At 44.6% G+C, this 19,537-nt stretch overlaps 1 protein-coding gene across 4 annotated transcripts in view; it reads right to left on the bottom strand.

The window, feature by feature from the left end:
• sulf1 (sulfatase 1) overlaps window positions 1–19,537 on the bottom strand; it is a 44,915-nt gene that overhangs the window by 4,696 nt on the left and 20,682 nt on the right. For 2 of the 4 annotated variants that reach the window (XM_036125263.1, XM_012857406.3), the window contains exons 5-19: window positions 18,510–18,679; window positions 14,102–14,252; window positions 13,857–14,032; window positions 13,642–13,770; window positions 13,125–13,181; window positions 10,036–10,162; window positions 8,422–8,632; window positions 6,966–7,212; window positions 6,764–6,860; window positions 6,578–6,669; window positions 6,361–6,432; window positions 5,539–5,711; window positions 5,281–5,423; window positions 4,149–4,272; window positions 2,865–2,898 (exon numbers count right to left, since the gene is read on the bottom strand). In XM_036125263.1, coding sequence (XP_035981156.1) covers window positions 2,865–2,898; window positions 4,149–4,272; window positions 5,281–5,423; window positions 5,539–5,711; window positions 6,361–6,432; window positions 6,578–6,669; window positions 6,764–6,860; window positions 6,966–7,212; window positions 8,422–8,632; window positions 10,036–10,162; window positions 13,125–13,181; window positions 13,642–13,770; window positions 13,857–14,032; window positions 14,102–14,252; window positions 18,510–18,679 — 2,003 coding nt within the window. The remainder of the gene's footprint in view (window positions 1–2,864; window positions 2,899–4,148; window positions 4,273–5,280; window positions 5,424–5,538; window positions 5,712–6,360; window positions 6,433–6,577; window positions 6,670–6,763; window positions 6,861–6,965; window positions 7,213–8,421; window positions 8,633–10,035; window positions 10,163–13,124; window positions 13,182–13,641; window positions 13,771–13,856; window positions 14,033–14,101; window positions 14,253–18,509; window positions 18,680–19,537) is intronic. The other 2 variants (XM_012857403.3, XM_036125262.1) reach the window with 1 other exon arrangement.

Genomic DNA, 19,537 nt, shown 5'->3' with positions numbered 1-19,537 from the left:
ATAATTAGTGCATCTAGCAATAGTTAAAGAAAGATCTTTGTCGTTATGCTCCAGAGCCTGGTCACCAACACGATGCCCCCAAAGACAACAGGTGGCGTCCACGAGCCTGTTCTAAAAATGGCACGACCCACCAGGGAGTTGCACTCAAAGTTTTACTTTATTGATATTGTGAACATTATATTTGCAAAAGTATTTGCTCGTCTGCCCTAATCTGAAAACCAGAACGTCGTCCCATTCTTAATCCGTGGTCTTTAATGTAATAGCGGCCCACCCTTTGCTGCTCTGACAGCTTTTACTCTTCCGAGATGGCATTCCACAAGGTTTAGGAATGTGTTTATTGCCTCTGTGTGTGATCAGACGCAGATGTTGGACAACAAGGCCTGCACTGCGGTGTCTGCTCCGATTCATCCCAAAGCTGTTCTATCGGGCTGAGTTCAGGACTGTGCATGCCGGCCAGTAAATCTCTTCCACGCAAAACTCTCTCGTCCATGTCGTCGTGGATCTGGATTTGTGCACCGTTGTTGTGTCATCAAGTTAAAACGGGAGGGTGCCGTCCCCACACGGTTGCCACAGCAAAATGTCTTGGTATGTTAAGGGCATTAAGAGGTCCTTATGCTGGAAGTACCCAGATTCGTCCATTGGATTGCCAGACAGAAGCATGATTCATCCAGTCTCTAAGAAGCCTAGTGTTGGCATGCTGTACAGCAGTGCAGCGTGTTGCATATTACTTGGTCATGTAAGGCTTAGCTGTAGCTGCATATTCATGTAAATATTCATAAAGCTCTCAACAACACTGTTCTCAAGCTAATTTTAAACACCACACGAAGCTTGTAAGTCTACTGACACTGTAGAAAGCAGGTGACCTCTGCGCCTCACACGGCATCCGTCGAGCCTACTCTGTGATTTTACATGGCCTAAAACTGTGACGCTAGGTTGCTGTTATTCCCAACAGTTCCCACACATTTGCTATTTATGTATTTTATTAAAAGAAACACGCATTCATTCATGCGGGAAGAGAGAGAGCAAGACCTCCAGAAGATAACGGACAGTGTTGAATATTGAAGGAAACTTTTTCAGCCCCAACCCAAAATAGGTAAAAAATGTAAGTTTTATCGCTTTTTCTGTTTTAATGCATTAAAAGTCGTTCTGAAGATTACCCAAGTAAGTTTTATAACATATATGGGTTCATTTATAAACAACCCAATGGTTTCTAACAACTATAATGATTCAACATTGCCACACTTGATTTTTAACAATAATGAATGGCTTTTAGTTCGACTCGTACCCACAGTCAACTTTTAACTAGCTATGAACCTCATATGACGACAATTATATCAAGCCATTAATTGTAAAGACAAGCTTCAGCTGCATTAACTTTTCTACTTCTTTTTAGGAGATTATTAATAGCTCATCATACTTCTGACCGCAGGTGCAGACCAAACACCAGGGGGTGCTGTTGTCACATTTAGAAGGCCTGTATTTCCTGGACAAAAAAGTGCAAGGCTGTTCTTTTAACCCCCTGCAATACCTCCACGGCCCACTCCAATATTTGAAAAGCCCTATCCTAGGGAAACAGCAGTCAGCTGCAGCGCCAAATGTGGAAACAACGCTTGCGAGAACAGAAGTTCACTTGGGTTCAACTCTCCTGCCGGGAGTTCTCGTGATAACCATCTCAGGAAGTGCCTCGTAAACAATAGTTATATTCAGCTGTACGAGCACTAACCTCGTTTTCCCTCACTACTGATGCCAGTGAAGCTCTACCATGCACTTTTAACCCGTGTCACCGGTTATAGCGTAATGTTCACATTTCTGAGCGAACACACAGGAAGTTATTACAATGTGGCATCTGACTTCCTGTTTGGCTCGTGTAATTCCCTGGCACTTGAGACAGAAACCGCTGTGGCGTTCAGTAAAAATCAGAACCTTGTGAAATTTTTCACAGCGTCGCGTGGCCTCGGTAACCGGACCCGCACAACACGTGGCTGATGTGAGTGTGACACATTCATCTTAATGACCTTGGGTTCCTTGCGGCGCCCACACCGTAGTAGAGGTGAGCCATCCTCACTCGGTAGTAACTTCCACACAGAAGAGTTTTGTGTCTGTGCTACATGGTACAGTTTACGCAAGGTGCATTCGGTGTTCAGAAAAACGTTGGATTGTCGAGTTTCAGACTCGCTGGCAAAACCTGGGTGAAAAATCGCCCTGCTTCTGCTCAACAGTGCATCTCTAGATGTTACGCTAGCAAAGAATGGGATGATGCTTTGCTGATGTGGATATAGGTGGCATTACATGAAAAGTGAAAGGTTGGAAGAATAGTTTCACATTTTGGGCGATACACTGGTCGGATTTTCTAGTGATTGATAATCCTTCTCAAATCTGATCCTTTGTGGCACGTGTAAAAACACAAAGAGGAAAGCAGCATAAATCATCCCCAGTGCACATTTCCCAAAATGTCCTCCTATTCCCAGCTCCTAATGTATTGATGTATGAGGTGATGAGACAGTGACATGCACTCTACAGCTTTAGGTGTTTATATGGCCATGCTATCCTGTGATGAAAAGCTCTTTATATCTTATACCTGGAAGCGAATGTGTCAAAATATGGGGCAGAGATGATCGTACATGTCTCAAGTGGCTGCGGATCGACATTAAGCAGCAAATGAAGGTAAAGACAGACTGTGTGCGCAGAGGAAGAGAGTTTGAAGCTCTGTTACGATTTGTTAGCCTGTTCCCAGCATGCAGCCATGGATGAAGCATCAGCACCCCACAGATGGATGTATTAGTGGGAATGAGGCGCATTCGGCCCATGCAGGGGTTAAAGGGGGGGAATAAAGTCGCTGAAGAGGAACAAAACTTGTTGGGTACCTGTGTGGCTCATAGCTTCCTCCATCTTTACCTCCTGATTGGAAAAAAAATAACAGTAATCGATGTTAATGTCTTGATTCAAAGGGATGTAGGAGGGAAACAGATCAGTCACACTGAGGCTTTTCTTCATGCACCGCCGCTAAACGCTAGGGAGAAATGCAAACGCTGGAGAACTAAGTGGAGAAAAGGAGAATTAGATATGAAAGAAGAAAACATGGAAAGAAGGTAGAAACTGATTTGGGACAAACTGAATTTTAACAGTGGAAAACAAACAACTTTTCCCCTGAAGATAAAAGACACAGCCGGGGGGATTTTCAGAGTCAAGTCACGTTTTAGTCATATGCTGCCTTGTTCATTTCCTTTAGCAATTAAGTCTTAATCATGTGTTTCACCAACAAAACTGTCTGCAGATGTGACACCGGTCACTTTACTGGTTTATAGAGCAGGCGGTTTATTTAAGAAATGGCAGCCAGGTGAAGTGAGAGTCTTCAGGCTATTTGCGACACGTGCTGGCGTGTCTTTCAGAACCTCAGCATGCCAATAGTGAAACACAATAAAACGGTTTTTGGAGCACAGTTTGGCCGCTTTGTGACTCCTCTCTGCAGCTGCTAATTACAGACATGAAGGCTTTACCCTCAGGTCAGAAACATCGTAAGGCGGTTCATGCCACACACAAACACCGCAGGCCTGCGTCATTCTGACATTACTTAGTATAGACCTCCACCACAGACATGTCAGTTACTGTGATTACAGCGTACCTATACTAAAATCATTAACACTTGAGTCAGGAGGGAAGAACACAGCCAGAATGGACAACTGCAACACAGCTTTAGACTACTGACAGACTATCATTGCGTATCGTCAGGGGAGAAAAGTAAGTTCCAGCAGGAAAGATCCAGGACTGTAAGAGAAGTGTTTATAGTGACTTAAGCGTCGAAAACATAAATCTCTGATGATTTTGTGACCTTCACCTGAAATTTCAGCACCCACCCTTGAGTAGATCGTTTTCACACGCATGCAGCATGCAGGTATGTGCAAACACACACCACCCAAACGGAAACAGACCCACAGCAGACGACTGAAAACCTCTTAAACAGCCATTAACCAATACAGCGTTGCATAACAGCTGCCAATGCAGCTCTCCTGTAAGTCAGATCTGTTATTACTGGTGGGATAACAGCTACCCCTACACCGCCTGTATGAGTCTATTTATCTCAGAATCTCTGCATGCACGCAACGACATCATACAGGACATGTGAACAGAACAGAGAGCCGTGTCCTTACCCGTATCCAACCCTTTAGGTCGAGGGTTGCACTGCTTGTACCCTTGGCAACTCCTCATCTCCATGAGTTGAGCGTGGAGTGTGTTCAGGACGTCCCGATCCACAGCGTACACCGCGTTGGTCAGCTGCAAATACAATAAAACATACAAAAGTATTTAACATTGGATTTACAAGCCCATCTACACTTTTTGGAGCTTGTTATAAAATCATGCCCAATTTCAAACTTAATTGCCATGGAACATTATAAACTGTATTGGCCCGGTGACTGAACCTAAAAAGGCTGTCCTTCATGCACGAGGCTGCAGAGGATCGCACACTGCAGCTGCTTTTGATATCATGCTACTACAGTCACTGAGGACCTGAGCTCTCGCTAAGATGTAGTGCACATCGTTTGCCATCTTGTGCCTGATTGCACATGTTAAACGATGTTTATAGCAAACAGAATAGTGTGGTGAAGACTGAGCACATGTAAGAGGCTTATGTTCTGACAAAAGACAGAAACTGACTACTTTTTGCACTTGTTTGTTTGCACACAGCAGACTTAATTGAGATTTGAGTTAATAATTTTTAAGTCCGTATACCCACGTGGGCTTCTGTTTTCAGTTCCTTTTTAAATGAAGCAACTGCTTGTTAAGCATAACTGGCTTCTAATGCACTACTACTAATTAGGGGTATGCGCAAAATCATTTGGGAAAATTACTGAATTTGCATTTATACAGAGTGCAACTTGAGGTATGACATAAATTTCAGCTTTTTTTATATCTGCATTCTGCAGCAGGCCAATCTCACAAAGAGTATGCAGAATAATGCAGTATTTTGATTTCAATACAGAGAAAACTACATAATCTCTGTGTGTAGGTGAAAAATATAGGAAGCGGTTATCAGCCAAATGGGTTGGAAAATATCTGCATATTGGATATCAACCAAAACCCAAATAGTCTCTTCCCTAAAGGACAATGAAACTTCAAAACCTACAGTTAAATCCCTAAAGTTAAACAGTTTTCATGGTAGATTAGGCCAAGGAAAAAGGCTAAATCAAGATGGTACTATCTAAAAATACTATATAAAATAGTTTGTTTAACAGTCACCACAGGGATAAAGACGCAGGATATCAGAGGCAGAGCTGCACCCACCTGGTACGGGTCACTGTTGAGATCGAAGTATTCCAGGAAGCCGGTGGAAAACTCGCAGAAGAGCGTGTTATGGGTCTCGTTGATGGTTCTCAGGCACCAGTAGGTGTTGTTGTTGGAGCTGGTGCAGGCACAGAATGCACCCACTGCAAGATAATCAACACCATCTTTCTACTCAGGCTGGTAAGCTTCACCAGAACACTTCAAAAGGTTGGGGCGTGGAACGAGTTTTAAAGCTATAACAGTGGTGTTTATACACACATGTCCAGAAGGGAGCCGTCTGCCAGTGGTCGTTGTTGTGTGTAAAGCAAGTGAGGCCTGGCAGGCTGCAGTCGTCTCCCTTCCTCTGTCGCTTCTTCTCCTTCCTTTCCTTCTTCCTGCGCCGGATGTCGTTATACAGCTGGGCCTTCCCGTCCAGGTCGTGCGTCGTCTCCCTGTTAAACCATGACACAGCGTTTCAAACGATGACTCCACCACGGCTCCGACTCGGACCCGTTCCGGTGCCAGTAACCACAGCGGCGGAGGCTGCAGAGGAGGCTTCCAGGAAGGCACCACACGTGCTGGCGCTACGACAGCCGGTTTACGGTTATGTTTAATCTCTGTTTGGCCGATTCTGTCCGGGCCGTCCTCCCAGCCAAGCGTCCTCTCATACTCCCCTGCTTTACACAAAACAGACACTGCTGGAGACAGCTGCTTTGCATCGGCGTAATAACGATGCCAGAGGTTCACGGTGGAAGCTGATCGCTGTGTTTGAAGGACAGACTGATTTCTCCTCCTCCGTTAAATCATTTCACTTTTCCATGCAACCCAATCCCTTCCAGGCACACACACACACACACACACACGCACACACAAGTCGATCCATGAGAAACATGTGCTTTGTCATTTCAACTCCATTCAGGAACGAAACAATTAGTAAACTTAACGGACCGCACGGTGGTTCTGGAACAGGAGAGTCCCTTTTATGCGAACAATTAAAAACAGCAAAAACACAGAAACAAACCCATTTCAACCCAGGTTTATAGGCCGCTTCGTCTAGCGTGTGTTCACATTTAACTGGCAAAACCAATGACAGAAACTCACTTGAATGGATGGAGCTGATCGTTCCTGCCATTCAGTCGTTCTCCCTTATTTCTGAGGCCTTTGTTGTAGTAGCTGGATTTAAAAGCAAGGGGAGAGGAGTAAGGACGGCAGCAAAAGTGCTCTCAGATGGATACAAACATTAGGACTAAATTAAACCATTAATAACTTTTCTATACAAGTTGAGAAAAAGAATATAGTTTAAGCCAAAAACATCAACCTCTTTCCACAGTCGCAGTCGTCTGGTCGCCGCCTCTTCAGATGGCCTCTGACTTCTCGAAGGTTCTTGATTTTGTCTTGAAGGGCTTCAATCTAAGAGAGAAAATATGTAGCCAGTAATCTTAGTTTTAGTGTCCATCATTGCAAGTCTGTGACTTCTAAAAGACATGCAAACCAGACAGTTTACCTCCTGATCAACGTAGCTCTTATGATCTTTCCAGGCTTTGGAGGACTGGTAGATTTCCCTCTCACAGTGAACGCTGTCGTTCATCAGGATGTAACACCTAAAAAAGGTTCAGAATAACGTAGGAAATATGCTAAGAAAACACAGAACCAGGCACACCAATGTGAAATACCTTCATATTATATAAAAAAAAAAAAGAGCTTACTTGTGGGTGACTTTCACAGAGTTTGGGTATCCCACTGCGTTGGTGTCGTCCGCCAGCATCTCCTCCGAACCGTCGTCAGAGCCCAGGTCATACTCTGGCTCCTCTGAGTTGTAGTGGCGCTTTGAAATGCCGCGGCGGCGGATGCCGGACTGGTCATCTGCTTGCAGGTCGATGTCGTATATCTGGCCCTCAAACTCTACAGACAGCGATCGAGCAGGCCGGGTGTGAACGAAACGGGGCCGGAAACCTGACAGCAGCCAAGGAATTGGGAGTTAAGCAGCTGTGTTTGCAGAACCCAGCTTTAGCAGTATTTTGAAAGAGTTTATGTTGCTTCTAAGGAGACATATTTTCTTGTCTTGTTTGAAAAAGATGTCAGTTGAACAGAAAGCAGTAGTCCTTTTTTGGCATGGGGCAACACGGCTTTCTGCCCAGGGAGTGGATGTAGGCGTGAAGGGGGGCTTAGAGTTGCAAGGCAACAAAAAAGTCTGTCAAATGTGCAATAAATGGCTTTCCTGCAGCCTATTCGTACGTCTGGTTAATGGGAACGCTTTGTCCTGTGTTTGTCTGTGATGGATTTGGGACATTGTCCAGGATGCACCACCAACATCGTCCAGTGACGGCAGGAGACAGGCAGAAAGTCTTGGACAAAGTAATTTAACAGAAGGCGTTTAAACTCCTGGGGGGGAGAACAATCACTCAAGTCTATGTTATAAGACCAGAAGATGTCCATTTAAATGATTAAGTTGCCTAGAACAAATTGCTGACACCGGATTTTATTGTTGACCTGTCTAATAGAACCACCGGGAAGCCGTCAGGACTGTATCTAGTCCATTATCTTTACATAGAGTAAAGAGCATTTTCACCATTTTGACCACATTTGGTCAGCTCTAGCTGATGATAGATGATTTTTTTAAAAATCATTTTGCATAGTTTACACAATGTTCTGCACACATGGTGCTGTAATACTCGCACATCGGCAACATTTCAAATGGAAAAAACAAACAAAAGTAACACTAGAGGGCACTATATCTCTCAAATTCAAAGTAGGGTAGGCAACTATAAGCCTTGGCTTCAGCCTACTTCTTTTTTGGTAAATGGTTGGTTTATAGAATTGTGTTTCATCTTGTTTCCTTTTTTTTTGTTGGGAAATGTTATAAATTTACCAAAATAAATAAATCAAATCATTCAAATCAAAGTCCTGGCAGAGCACACACACTAAAGTACAAACCAGACCGGTTAGGGATGTTCGCTTCTTATGAGCCTCTGACTCATTTTTAGAGCATAAATAAGCATTTTAACAAAGAGAAAAACAGGTCCAGACTTTCTTTTCCAGAAGTACTGAAACAACCACCAATGGCGGCATTACGAGCGTAACCAAAAAGATTTATCTCAACCAAAACAACAAAACGTCCTAAATGTGTGGCTCTTTATGGTTAACGTGTTTTATTTCACTCACGCTGTCCTCCTGAAGAGGAGCGTCTCTGGGAACGCCGGTCCGCTCTGGATGGTTTGTACAGAGGGTCCTCACAGTCGCACACCCTCTCTCTGTTGTCGTAACTGCTGGGGGGCCTCAGGCTGCGGACCCTCTTCCTGGACCCTTCCTTGGAACCACCTTTACACTTCTGGATCCTCCACTTCCCTGTGATCTCCTCCACGCAGTGCCATTTCTGCCAACGTCCAAAGCAAAAACGGCCCATTGAGAACATTTTGTCTACTTTTTTTGAAATTAATGTCAGATCTTTAAACATTCTGCGTAGATGTCCCCCCCCCCCCCCTCCCCTCCCCCGGCATCTCCAGTCTCAGCCTGTGGATGAGATTGGCATCCTTGTGCCGTAACAAAGATAAACCAAAAACCACTGCATGAAATGAATTAGGCCCGTCTGGTGTCTGTGAAACAAAGAGGAAAGCCCAATCACCCTCACACCAGCCATGTTCGTGCGTCACTAACTTAATTGTGTAAATAAACTCCCCCACGTTTGGCTGCATAAGCTGCACCTTTCTTAACACGCATTCCAGCAGGAAATAAAGCCTTCAAGGCTGATTTGCTGAGAGCGCTGCGGTAAATCTGGACCCAGACGTCTGTGGCGTGTGGTGCGGAGGATCGCCGCTTAGTGTGGGAACCAGGGGTCCGAACAAAGACACGTCAGGCAGATCGGGTTTCTGCAGGAGGACCTTATGGGTCCTTCGGCAGAAATCCGCCTTTCTTTTACTCGCACCACCATGAGCGCTTTCACCACGACGACTCAGCGCAACCTCTGCGTGTTTAGCATCGCTGTTGCATCAGCGGCAGATGATGTGAGACGAGGGAGGACGAGAGCGGTTAGGAGGAGTCGGATTTGCCGACAGAGTTACAGCGACTGCTTGGCTTAAAGTGAATGTTGTTTTACAACCATCTGGGTTTGCGATTCAAGATTTAGTCCACAAGATGCTTCCCCCCCCCGTTTTATTTTGTTTGGAACAGAAAGAATGATAATGCAACCTGCAGCGCGTCAGCAAAGCAGTGACTCAGACTTGTCATGAACCCCCACAACGCACAGCAACGCTGAGAAAGGTTTATTACAAACAGCTGACCCGCTGCACCCACGCGCTCCCGAGCGCCGCTGAAACCGCTCCAATCGCTGCCTTTATTAAGTGATTGCTACATGCACACGTTTATGCGGTCATAAAGCGGATCTGGTTCAGATTAGTTGGACCCACAGAGAGCCTGCCCGTCCTTTTAACGCTACCTGAAATTTGTAGCAATTTGTATTTCTCCGGCCTGTCTGCTCCAGGGCCACTTACTGTACCATCTGGCTGTTTGGTCTGCCAGAAAATTAATGGCCGCAAGATGAAAAGCAAGTACACACAAATTAATGGACCGCAAAACGGCGCAAAAGAGACCAATTATGAAGCAAATGATGCACTTGTAAATGGCAGCTTCAGCAGTGGCCCACAGATATTCTTCAGCAGGCAGGGTGAAGGCCACTTAAAGATCTCTGCAGGGCAACAGGGCAGCTCAGAAACTGTTATCTATGGGGAAGTTGCTGCAAAAAAAAACCAAAAAAAAATTGGTTTATTGTCTCTGATTTACCTGTCCCGGCTGCTCGCAAGGCGTCTGGAGTTCGGCCAGCTGGCAGGTTTCTCTGACCTTCTTGTGCTTTGGAAGGCTGTTGGTGTGTTGAGTGTTCGCCGAGTCATCCTTCTTCCTCAGGATTTTACTGCAAGGGGAAAACAGAAAAGGCGAAGATCTATGAGCCCCGTCCGGGGTTCTCTGCACATTTAACATTTTCAAATTCCACACACGTCCGGGGCTCAAACGACAGCAACCGTTGAACCTTAGAGTACAAAACCTCTACCTGTTTGGGGTTTGTTATCTGTATGTTCAACACTGAAGCTGGTGTTTTAAAACCCTTTAACTGCTGAAGTTGTCAAATCTAGACTGAACTATGCTGCACTGAGTACAGGGACCTTATTTTCTCTGATAGATTAATTCTGCAAAAGTAAAACACCAGCTTTCAATGCTGTCGTTGGCATTTAAAGGCCACCTCGTTGAAAAATCACGGTGCTTAAAAGTTAAAATATTACATTAAAAGTGTACGGCTGAAACATTGTCCTTTTGAATTACTTTCCAGCTGTTAGATGACTGATCTGAAAGCCACTGGCATTTATTTGGTAAACTCTTATTTTGCCACAACTTTGGTAATTGTGGTAATTTAAGAATTAAGAAATTCCTTTAACCATCAACCGCTGCAAAAATTTGAGCAGTGCCAACAAATACACCGTCTTAACCACCCTTGACTGATGACCGACCCGTCAGAAACTCAATACAACACAAAGATTTTCTACCAGTCATTCAACGCGTCAAGCGCTCACAGGCCGTGCTGACAACAACACTCTTTGATGCCCAAGTTCATTTACTGAAGAACGAAGATTTGAAGTTAGTCAATTTCAGCACCAATGAGGTGCTGAAATTGAAGAAGATTAGGCTAGAGCATGGGTCACCAGCATGGTGTCTGTGGGCCCCCCAAGGACAATATGTGGTGCCCTCAAGCCAGTTCAGAACATATCATAACCCATAACATAAATGTTATTTTATGTAGTTGCTCTAGATTTTTGATCATACTTGTATTTACATAGATTTAAAATGATAAAAGCATCAAAAACATATTATACTCCATAAAGTTGTAAGGTGAGCCCCGACTCTTCTAGTTCAAAGGTCAGTACAGGTAGCCCTTCGTAGGACACAAAACCGATGCAGTAGCTCTCGACTTCCAAAAGGATGGTGACACCCTGGGATAGAGGAAGCAGAGAGAGATGTTGGCTCTTTCAAGCTGCTACAAAGAAGCAAACTGTGCTGGAACTGACAGTAGATACCAGAAAGGCTGAATAGACTAATGAACCATAATATATAGAACAGAAGGAGGAAGAAAGTTTGGAAAAACTGTTTTCCATAAGGCATTTGTTTTGCGTACAGACCTGGAGATGAGAAAAGCTATTTAAATGCTGTCTGCTGTAAAACTAATTGCCAGATAACTGACCTCTTTTGATAACGAAGACACCGTGAACTTCGTGATACTTCGTAAAATCTGTTGGGTCTGTATGTGCCTGAGAGTCTAGACTCGGGGATTAGCTCGAACTAAATCCAGGCTGTTATACAGCAGCTTAGTATAAAGTTCAGCCTCAGTCATCTCCAATGCAAATAGCACCAATTTCTGTAATTCAAACCTTCTACCAAAATACTCTTAGCAGCCTGACAGCAATGACAAGAACCCGTTTCCGAAAACGTTACAGCCAGATCCTTGTTCCCTTTCTCCCGACACGGCAGGGAGGGAAGAGCCAGCTTTCCCACGCGGGCTTGGCTTTCGACTCTTGACTGGAGTCTGGGATGATTAGAGAGCAAACAGTTGTTGATGTCACTCCCTGACAACTGCTTTATGCAGATGATGGGATCGCAGTCAGCTCCAGCTGTCTGCGGTGGTACTGTAAGGTCATGTGAGGGAGTGGAATCACAGAGCGCGTCACATGACCAGAGAGTCACAGACTCTCAGCGCGCTGCCGTGGAGCGAGGTTAATCTCAGCCTTCGGCTACAAGTGGTTCCAACATACAGCCTTAGCAAACAGCGGTGATTAATGGAGCGGCTCAAAAAGGCTAAAGGTCACCGCAGCGCTCTACGTACACCGCCTCCATGTGGGTCAACACAACTAAGCGGAGAGTGACGAACACTCTTCAGTAGATTTAGGCAAATGTTGGCAACACAGCAAGTTAGGAGGAGACAAGAGGCCAAATGTAGCAATTTGAAATAAAGGAAATAAGGTCTGAGGAGAAAATGCTCCTGTGGGTTCGTGGAATATCTTAAACAAGATTACGCGCTTCCACTATAATCTGTCTTCTACCGGATTAATCCTATTCTTTTCACCAGTTTCCCCTAATCCTCATGCAGTGGAAGTCGACAAGCCCCCCCATCCATCCATCATCTGATATCTAAGATCCGGTCGCAGCGGCAACAGGTCCAGGAGGGAAACCCGGATATCCCGCTCCCCAGCGACATCCTCCAGCTCACTCTGAGGGACCCCAAGGCGTTCCCAGGCCAAATGGGATATGTAGTCCCTCCAGCGAGCTCTGGGTCTACTCCAGGGTCTCCTCCCAGTGAAATCTCCAAAGGAAGGCACCCAAACCACCTCTGCTAGCTCTTTTTCATGCGGATAAGCAGCGGCTCTACTTTGAGCTCACCCCAAATAGCAGAGCTCCTCACCCGATAAGCTGGTGACCTATCCAGGATGAACCGCTGCAGATAGGCATCAGCATTCTGTAGTAGCAATGTGAGAAAATGCTAAAAGACAATTCAAGGGTTATGGAAACTTGCGCAGAACACTGTGATTTTCGTGGAAACAATCCGATGTACTATTACACCCCAGCAGCTTGAACTGTCGCGATTGACCAGAAATAGCTTAACCCTGCAACTCTGAACACTTCATTCTCCTCCATGTTGTTGCCTTCCACACAGATTGTGGTCGGGAAATGGCTCGGCGATAAATAGCGGAGAGAAGCAGATGTATTGCATGAACAGGGAACATCCACGGAGCCCTTTTATTTAAATATACTGTTAGTTTTATGTGACACACGATGTGCTTGTGGTGTGGACATGGGGGGGGGGGGTTGATCAAGAGAGCCCAGCTTACCCTCGCTCCACCAGGAATGTATCTCTCCAGACTTTGGGTTTCCGGTTGGGTTTGAATCTGTTAAAAAGAAAATCGGACAAAGTTTATGGACTGCTTTTGGGAACAGTTCATGCCATTCAGACACAAAGCTCGCAAAGACTACGGAAGCTAATCACAACAGACTCTTGGAAGGTTAAAGCGCTTGAGTTTTTCTGCATCTCTTAAAGCATTTTTTTAGTGCAGTTAAATAAACAATAGATGCTTTGTACCGGACAGCTATTTTGCACTCAAGCTGCGCGCTGTTAGGAGAGTGGTTTTTGTGGAGAAACACATGACTGAGGTTGCAAACAAATTCTGAAGAAACCTTTTTAAAGTGGGACCACGGCGACTAACCCTCCAAAGTGCCGGTTTCGAGCTCAGCCGGAGCTAATGCAATTATTCGTGCGGTAAAAATGTACATTTACTTGCCGGTGTCCGGTAAAGAGACGGGTTGCATGTACCACACAAACGCGGCAGGGGATGAGGGATATGCACAAACCTGTTGCCAGTCCGCTCCTGTTCCAGCAACTTAAGGATGGACTTTCCGTCCATATCTGGGGGGGTGTCGAGTCCAGCGATGTGAAGAATGGTGGGAGCTAGGTCGATGTTCAGCACCATATGAGGGTTTCTGAAGAGGTACGTGCACACAGTTCAACACACTGCAGCTGAAACAAAAAGATCTTGAGCTTTTACAAAAAGTTGGCCGGTACTCACACTGCCCCTGGATCCACGTTTGGTCCTCTCAGGAAGAACGGCACCCGGATGTCAAAATCGTAAGGCATCGATTTCCCCTTGACTAACCCGAACTGACCAATGTGGTAGCCGTGGTCTGCTGTATAGATGATGTAGGTGTTATCCAGCTCTCCGGTTTCCTCCAGCATGTCGTAGACCTGCAAGAAGGGGGACGGTGAGAGGAGGAACTAAGTCCCCCCCCACTAAGTTTTAAGAATCATACGTACCTTCTGCACGGAGTCATCCACAGAGAGAAGCGTCTGCAACCTTTTCCGATGCAGGAAGTTGGTGAACTCCATGTGGATTGGTTTCATGGGGCCCGTGTACTGCATGATCCAATGTTTGTCCATATTTGGGGCGTAGTTATAGCTGGGGGTGCTGGAGGGACACACGGTAAAGAAAAACATAAAAAAAAAATACTGGACTAGAGGAGCCAACTATCACCTCGCGTTGAAATATGAAGACCTGTCTGAGCAGCTGTCTGCATGCACGCTGGAAGAGAGGATTTAGTGATGCCACGGACACCTGTCTGCTGCTTTTCACAAACTCCTGCTCGGCAACAGGTGCCACAGTCGTCCACTGTGTTGCAACCGCGTCGGTCGCCGCGCTGTTTGTTGACGGAAATGTCTTCGCGCTTTCGCAGCCTTGGCTGGTTTTTTTTTTCCACACCCCTCTACGAACATCTCTCCTCTCACATAGAGACGAGAGTCTCCTTGCTCGACTGCGCTCTTGGCACAGGTGGGTCATTGGAGGGCTGGCACATGCTTATGAAAATAGTAGGACCCAAAGTCAAGTTTGCAACAAGTTCTGGAGCAAGAACTACACAAGTAACGGTCATTTGAAGGGGCGTTGTGCGACAGGATGGAGTAAACAGTAAAAAAAAAACATAGAATCGCTCCGGTTCGTTAAAGAAAAGCTGCTAATTTGTTTGTGGGATTAAGCATGAAATTAAGAGGGAGGATAAATACTGCTGCACAGGATTGTTCCTGCAAGGTGTCTAGAATGGAGCATGCAGCCAGCTGCATAAAAAGCCCTAGAATACAGTCGGCACTGTTGGATTCCTTCCTTCTGGTTTAGCGTGGTTTCACCTTTGAAGTAGCGGTCCTGAATATCAAAACTCTGATACTTAATGAAGCTCCGCTACGAGAGCCCCTGTGCTCTCACTGACTGAGCTGCTTTCTGTCCTCGGCTCCTTAGCCCTGCTTTGTGAGAGGGGTGAACTCTTCACCCACTTAGCAGGCAGTATAATAAGCCCCACAAAGAGGCTTGTCTCTGGGCAATGGGCCACCAAGGTATGGGGCCCTGAGCACCAGGGAACCAGGAATGCAGAGGTCAATGGAATGAAGTCAGTGTGCAGGAGAGGTCACACCTGCCACCAAAGCACACACATACAGTGCCCCGCAAAAGTATTCACACCCTTTTAGGTTATTCACATTTTGTCTGATTCCAACCACAAAGCTTTGGGGCTTTATGTGATAGACCAGCACAAATCAGTGCATAACTTTGCAGTTGAATGAAAATGAAATTGAATTTACTTTACTTTTATTTTATTAATATAGTGTTTAACATCAATTTGTTTTCAGCTCTAAATAAAACCCCTTGCAACAAATTGCCGTCAGAAATCACTTAATAAATACAGTCCAAAGAGTATAAACACACAGTGCCCACAGTGAAACATGGCGGTGCCACCATGCTGTGGGGATGCTGTTCTTATAACAGAGCAGAAAAAAAGAGCAACACTGGGAGAAAATCTCTTAGAGGCCGTGAAAGCCTTGAGAATGTGGTAGAATAGTCTAGTCCAAGTCAAGATATGTTCACTAATTTTATTCTACATATAATTTTCTTCCACTTTATATCTAGGCACAATTTTGCGTTTGTCTATCACATGAAATCTCAATGAAATACAGTAAGCTTCATGGTCATAAAGTGACTAAAAACGATAAAGTGGTATAAATACTTTCATAAGGCCCTGCAGGTCTATTTTGCAAAAAAAAGAAAAAGAAAAAAAACTCGGACGCGTAAAGGTAGGTTGCTTCTTAGTAAAGCAATTTGTTCATCTGTCATTAGAGTTACTGTCCCTCCCTGCTATCACAAGACATGCAATTCAGCAACCGCATTACACGTCTAATATCTAAATGGGTCTCAACTTGGCTACATCTAACAAACCAGGCAAAAACACCTTGAAGTGAGGAATGTTAATAACATTAACACTGAACCCTCCACTGCTATTGCTGCTGTCAGAAGTACAGACGCTTCTTTGATTTACGAGGCTGCTCCCCCTTTCCTGCCACGCAGTCTGTTCCCAACCCCGAGAGCAAAGCCCGTTGGCTGGATCACGCATCTGCTGCGAACATTAAATACCTTCGCATTTGTTGAGGGCATGATCCCTTCGAGGCAAACCAAACTGGAACGGCGTAAAAAAAACATAAAATCATTGTTTTTGTTCAAGAGAATTCCCAAGAATGGAAAAAAAAAAGTGATTTGCCTCAACGAACACCCACCCGTGCAAACCACCTGTGGTCTCCATAGTAACCTCGCCACATACACGACACCTACACACCGTCACTGGGACAACCCTTTCAGCCACCCGTGGGCCCCCGAGCACCACCCCATCGCACCGAGGCACCCGCTAAAAATAAATTAATATTGTCACACGGGGTGTTTCCAAAGCACACAATGCATTCCTTGCATCCCAGGAGTTACGGCAGGAACGACTGATTGATATGGACAAGGTCAGGAAGTTCTTTGGGGATAAAAGTGAACGGGAAGCTGGGGGTTAGACGACGAGATGTCAGAGGGTAGAAATATGGAGGGAGAGGTAAACAGAGAGACGGAGAGAGATATATCTGTGGCTAGATAGACAAATGCGGGTAACGTAGGAAGACTGAAAGGGAGAGGAAGGCACACAGAGTACACGAAGAAAAGGAAAGGAAGTGGTGATATTGTGTAGGAAATTTAGAGGGCCCACCATGAGAAAGTAGGCCACAGGGCCACTGGGACAGGAGTCATAGCACAGCCCAGACAAAAAGGGATGAGATGCTGGCTTGGCATAAGCAAAAATCCCTCACTGGTATGTCCCCCCACCCGGTGTTCTCCGGCGATAAATCATTTCGATTTCACGCCTTCTCTACCGCCGCTTGTTAGAGCTTCAAAGCAACCTGTCATCCCGGTAGATTGAGGGCTTGCCTACTGTCATCATGTCAGACACACCTCATCATATAAAAGCCCCACTAGGTGATAAAGAGAAAACGCAGAGATCCAATTAGCAAAGCATGATGGGTCAAACATCATGGAATCCCGTCTACGTCTGCAGTTAGCTCCCATAAAATTTGTATCCTTCACATAATAGTAGCTTTTTTTTTCAGTGCTTTGAAAATAAATATTTACCTCCATTTTTGTACGTCCCATCCACAAACCCCTGTTTGTTACATGAAAACTTGATTAAATAGCCAAAAGAACACCAAACAACAGTCCATAGCAGAATAAGCTGCTTTGCATTGGCAAGTCTTCATGGGTTCAACCCATATTCACCTTCTCCTTAACAAATGTGGCATAAATTAAAGCGAAATAAACAATCTTTTCAACAGTATATTGGATTTATTGCCAAAAAGCATGTTTACAACAAAGAAATATCAAACAAATGTCCTTATTATTTGTGCTAACCACCTGTAGCTGGAATCAGAAATAGTCAACCACCCAAGGAATTTTTATTTTTTCTCATCCACAGAACTTATCCTACTTTGAATTACATTTGAGAGATGAGAGAGCCATAAATTCAACAGTTATTGCATTACAAAGTATTTAAAAGTAATGGTTTATTTTTGCAAGACAGCTATATCATAATCATATATCCCCTCTAATGGTCCGTACCTGACAGTTTTCATGACAGGAGCTGAAACACAATAAGGCCATTAGGAACCCAATTATGATATTTATTTGATTTTAGCTGTTAAGTTAAAATTTGATTTAAGTGCCCTGGATCAAATAAATATTAAATCAGAAAAGGGGCGGAGCCTGCAGGCAGATACCTTTTTCAACGGTTACTCAGAGTGTTTATTATTTCCTCTTGGGCATGACCTTTTTCTGCACGTGTGGAAAGTCTAATAGTGAGAGAGTCGGGACAAAGTGAGAGCCGTAACAAAAAAAATGGTAAAAAACAAAAAACAGAGGCAAACCAACATTGTGGTTTCATACACTGAAAACAATAGAGCAAAACTAGGCCATGGCATCATTGCTTCTCAACATTTCTGTTAGCCGAGCCTGTTTGCCAAGAGTTTAAAAGAAATAACATTTTGAGCAGACAGGAGGTGCCAGCGCATTCGACTGCTTTGCAGAAAATCCGTTTGGACTAACCAAATAACATCGGAGGTTGCCACAGAGATTTCATACTTCGACAAAAGCAATAGTTTCTTTGTACCCTGTGAGTTGCGGCTAAGGGTCTTGCCTCAGAGGAGATCAAAATCTGTTAAACCAGCATTGTAGGAGACAGCGGTCTGGTGACCGAATTGCATGATGGGTATGTGCCAAGAGTCTGATAAATGTGAGCGTCACTGCATAGTCAAATGGTAACAAATAACAAACGGCAAATGTTGTAACTGGTTTATAGTTTATCATCTGAGAGCCAACGTTACTTACATGTGATGTGAAGCATTCGGAAAGTGCTCGGCATACTGCGGGGCCGAGTCTTCTGGACCATGAGGGGCAGCATGGCTGATGACCATCATCACGGGGCGGTGGGGATAAATCTTCTTGGACATGCGGAAAAAGCTGATGCTGTCATTGGTGATCAGATCTGTGAAATAATCCTTCAAAAAGAAGAACAAAACGAGTGAAGTTACCAGGTGCAACAAGGGCAAAATGCAATTTTATTTATTTTTTTATTTAAAATGCATCATCTAGAAAACAGCGGGGGGATTGAAGCAAAAACGCTAAACAGCACAAGCTTTTATAAATCTCATTTGCAGTTCAATCACAGTGACATGTTGCTTTTCCTGGTCCAGTCATTTTCAAATAAATTAAGAGGAGCCAGTAGGGATATGAAGTGGGGCCATTGAGTGCAGCACAGCACCAATCTGTCGAGTCAACAGCTGGCAGCCTGCCTGTGTGTGTAAATGACTGAGTGTGTGAGCTAGAGTCTGTGCGAGCATGTGTACACTGTATATGGGCTGCTGCCTCATCAGTGAATCTCTGCGCTATCAAATGTGACACCACTTGACGGTGAGCAAAGCTCGGTGCTTTCAGATGGTATGTTGTTATGACAGCTACCGCCCTCCACTCCAATCTGGGCTTTTCATTCTGTTTCTATCACTTCAGTTGTTTCTGGCCCGTCCAGTTTACTCCTCCCTGCTGCGCCTAAATGTTTACCTTTAATACTGGAAGTTAAATTCTGAGACAGAAATAAAAAAAATAAATAAAAAGGGTTTCTCTTCCTTACTCATGTCAAAATCCCATACTTTTGTAGAAACAAATGCAAACATTCACAAAGAATTATAAGAAATATTTCTGCATAAGTCACTTATAGAAAATGGATGGATGGATTAACAGATGAGTGTATGGACTGGTGGACAAATAGGATTCTCTCCTTTTCTGGACTGCAAAGGAAAATTTGCTCAACGTGACATATACCACAATTCCTTACCAATCTCCAATATTTCAGGAGCAAA

The sequence above is a fragment of the Fundulus heteroclitus genome, chromosome 21 (assembly GCF_011125445.2).
Source record: "Fundulus heteroclitus isolate FHET01 chromosome 21, MU-UCD_Fhet_4.1, whole genome shotgun sequence".
NCBI lineage: Eukaryota > Metazoa > Chordata > Actinopteri > Cyprinodontiformes > Fundulidae > Fundulus > Fundulus heteroclitus.
The sequence above is the reverse complement of the archived record's forward strand: the minus strand, read 5'-3'. Positions and strand labels throughout refer to the sequence as shown.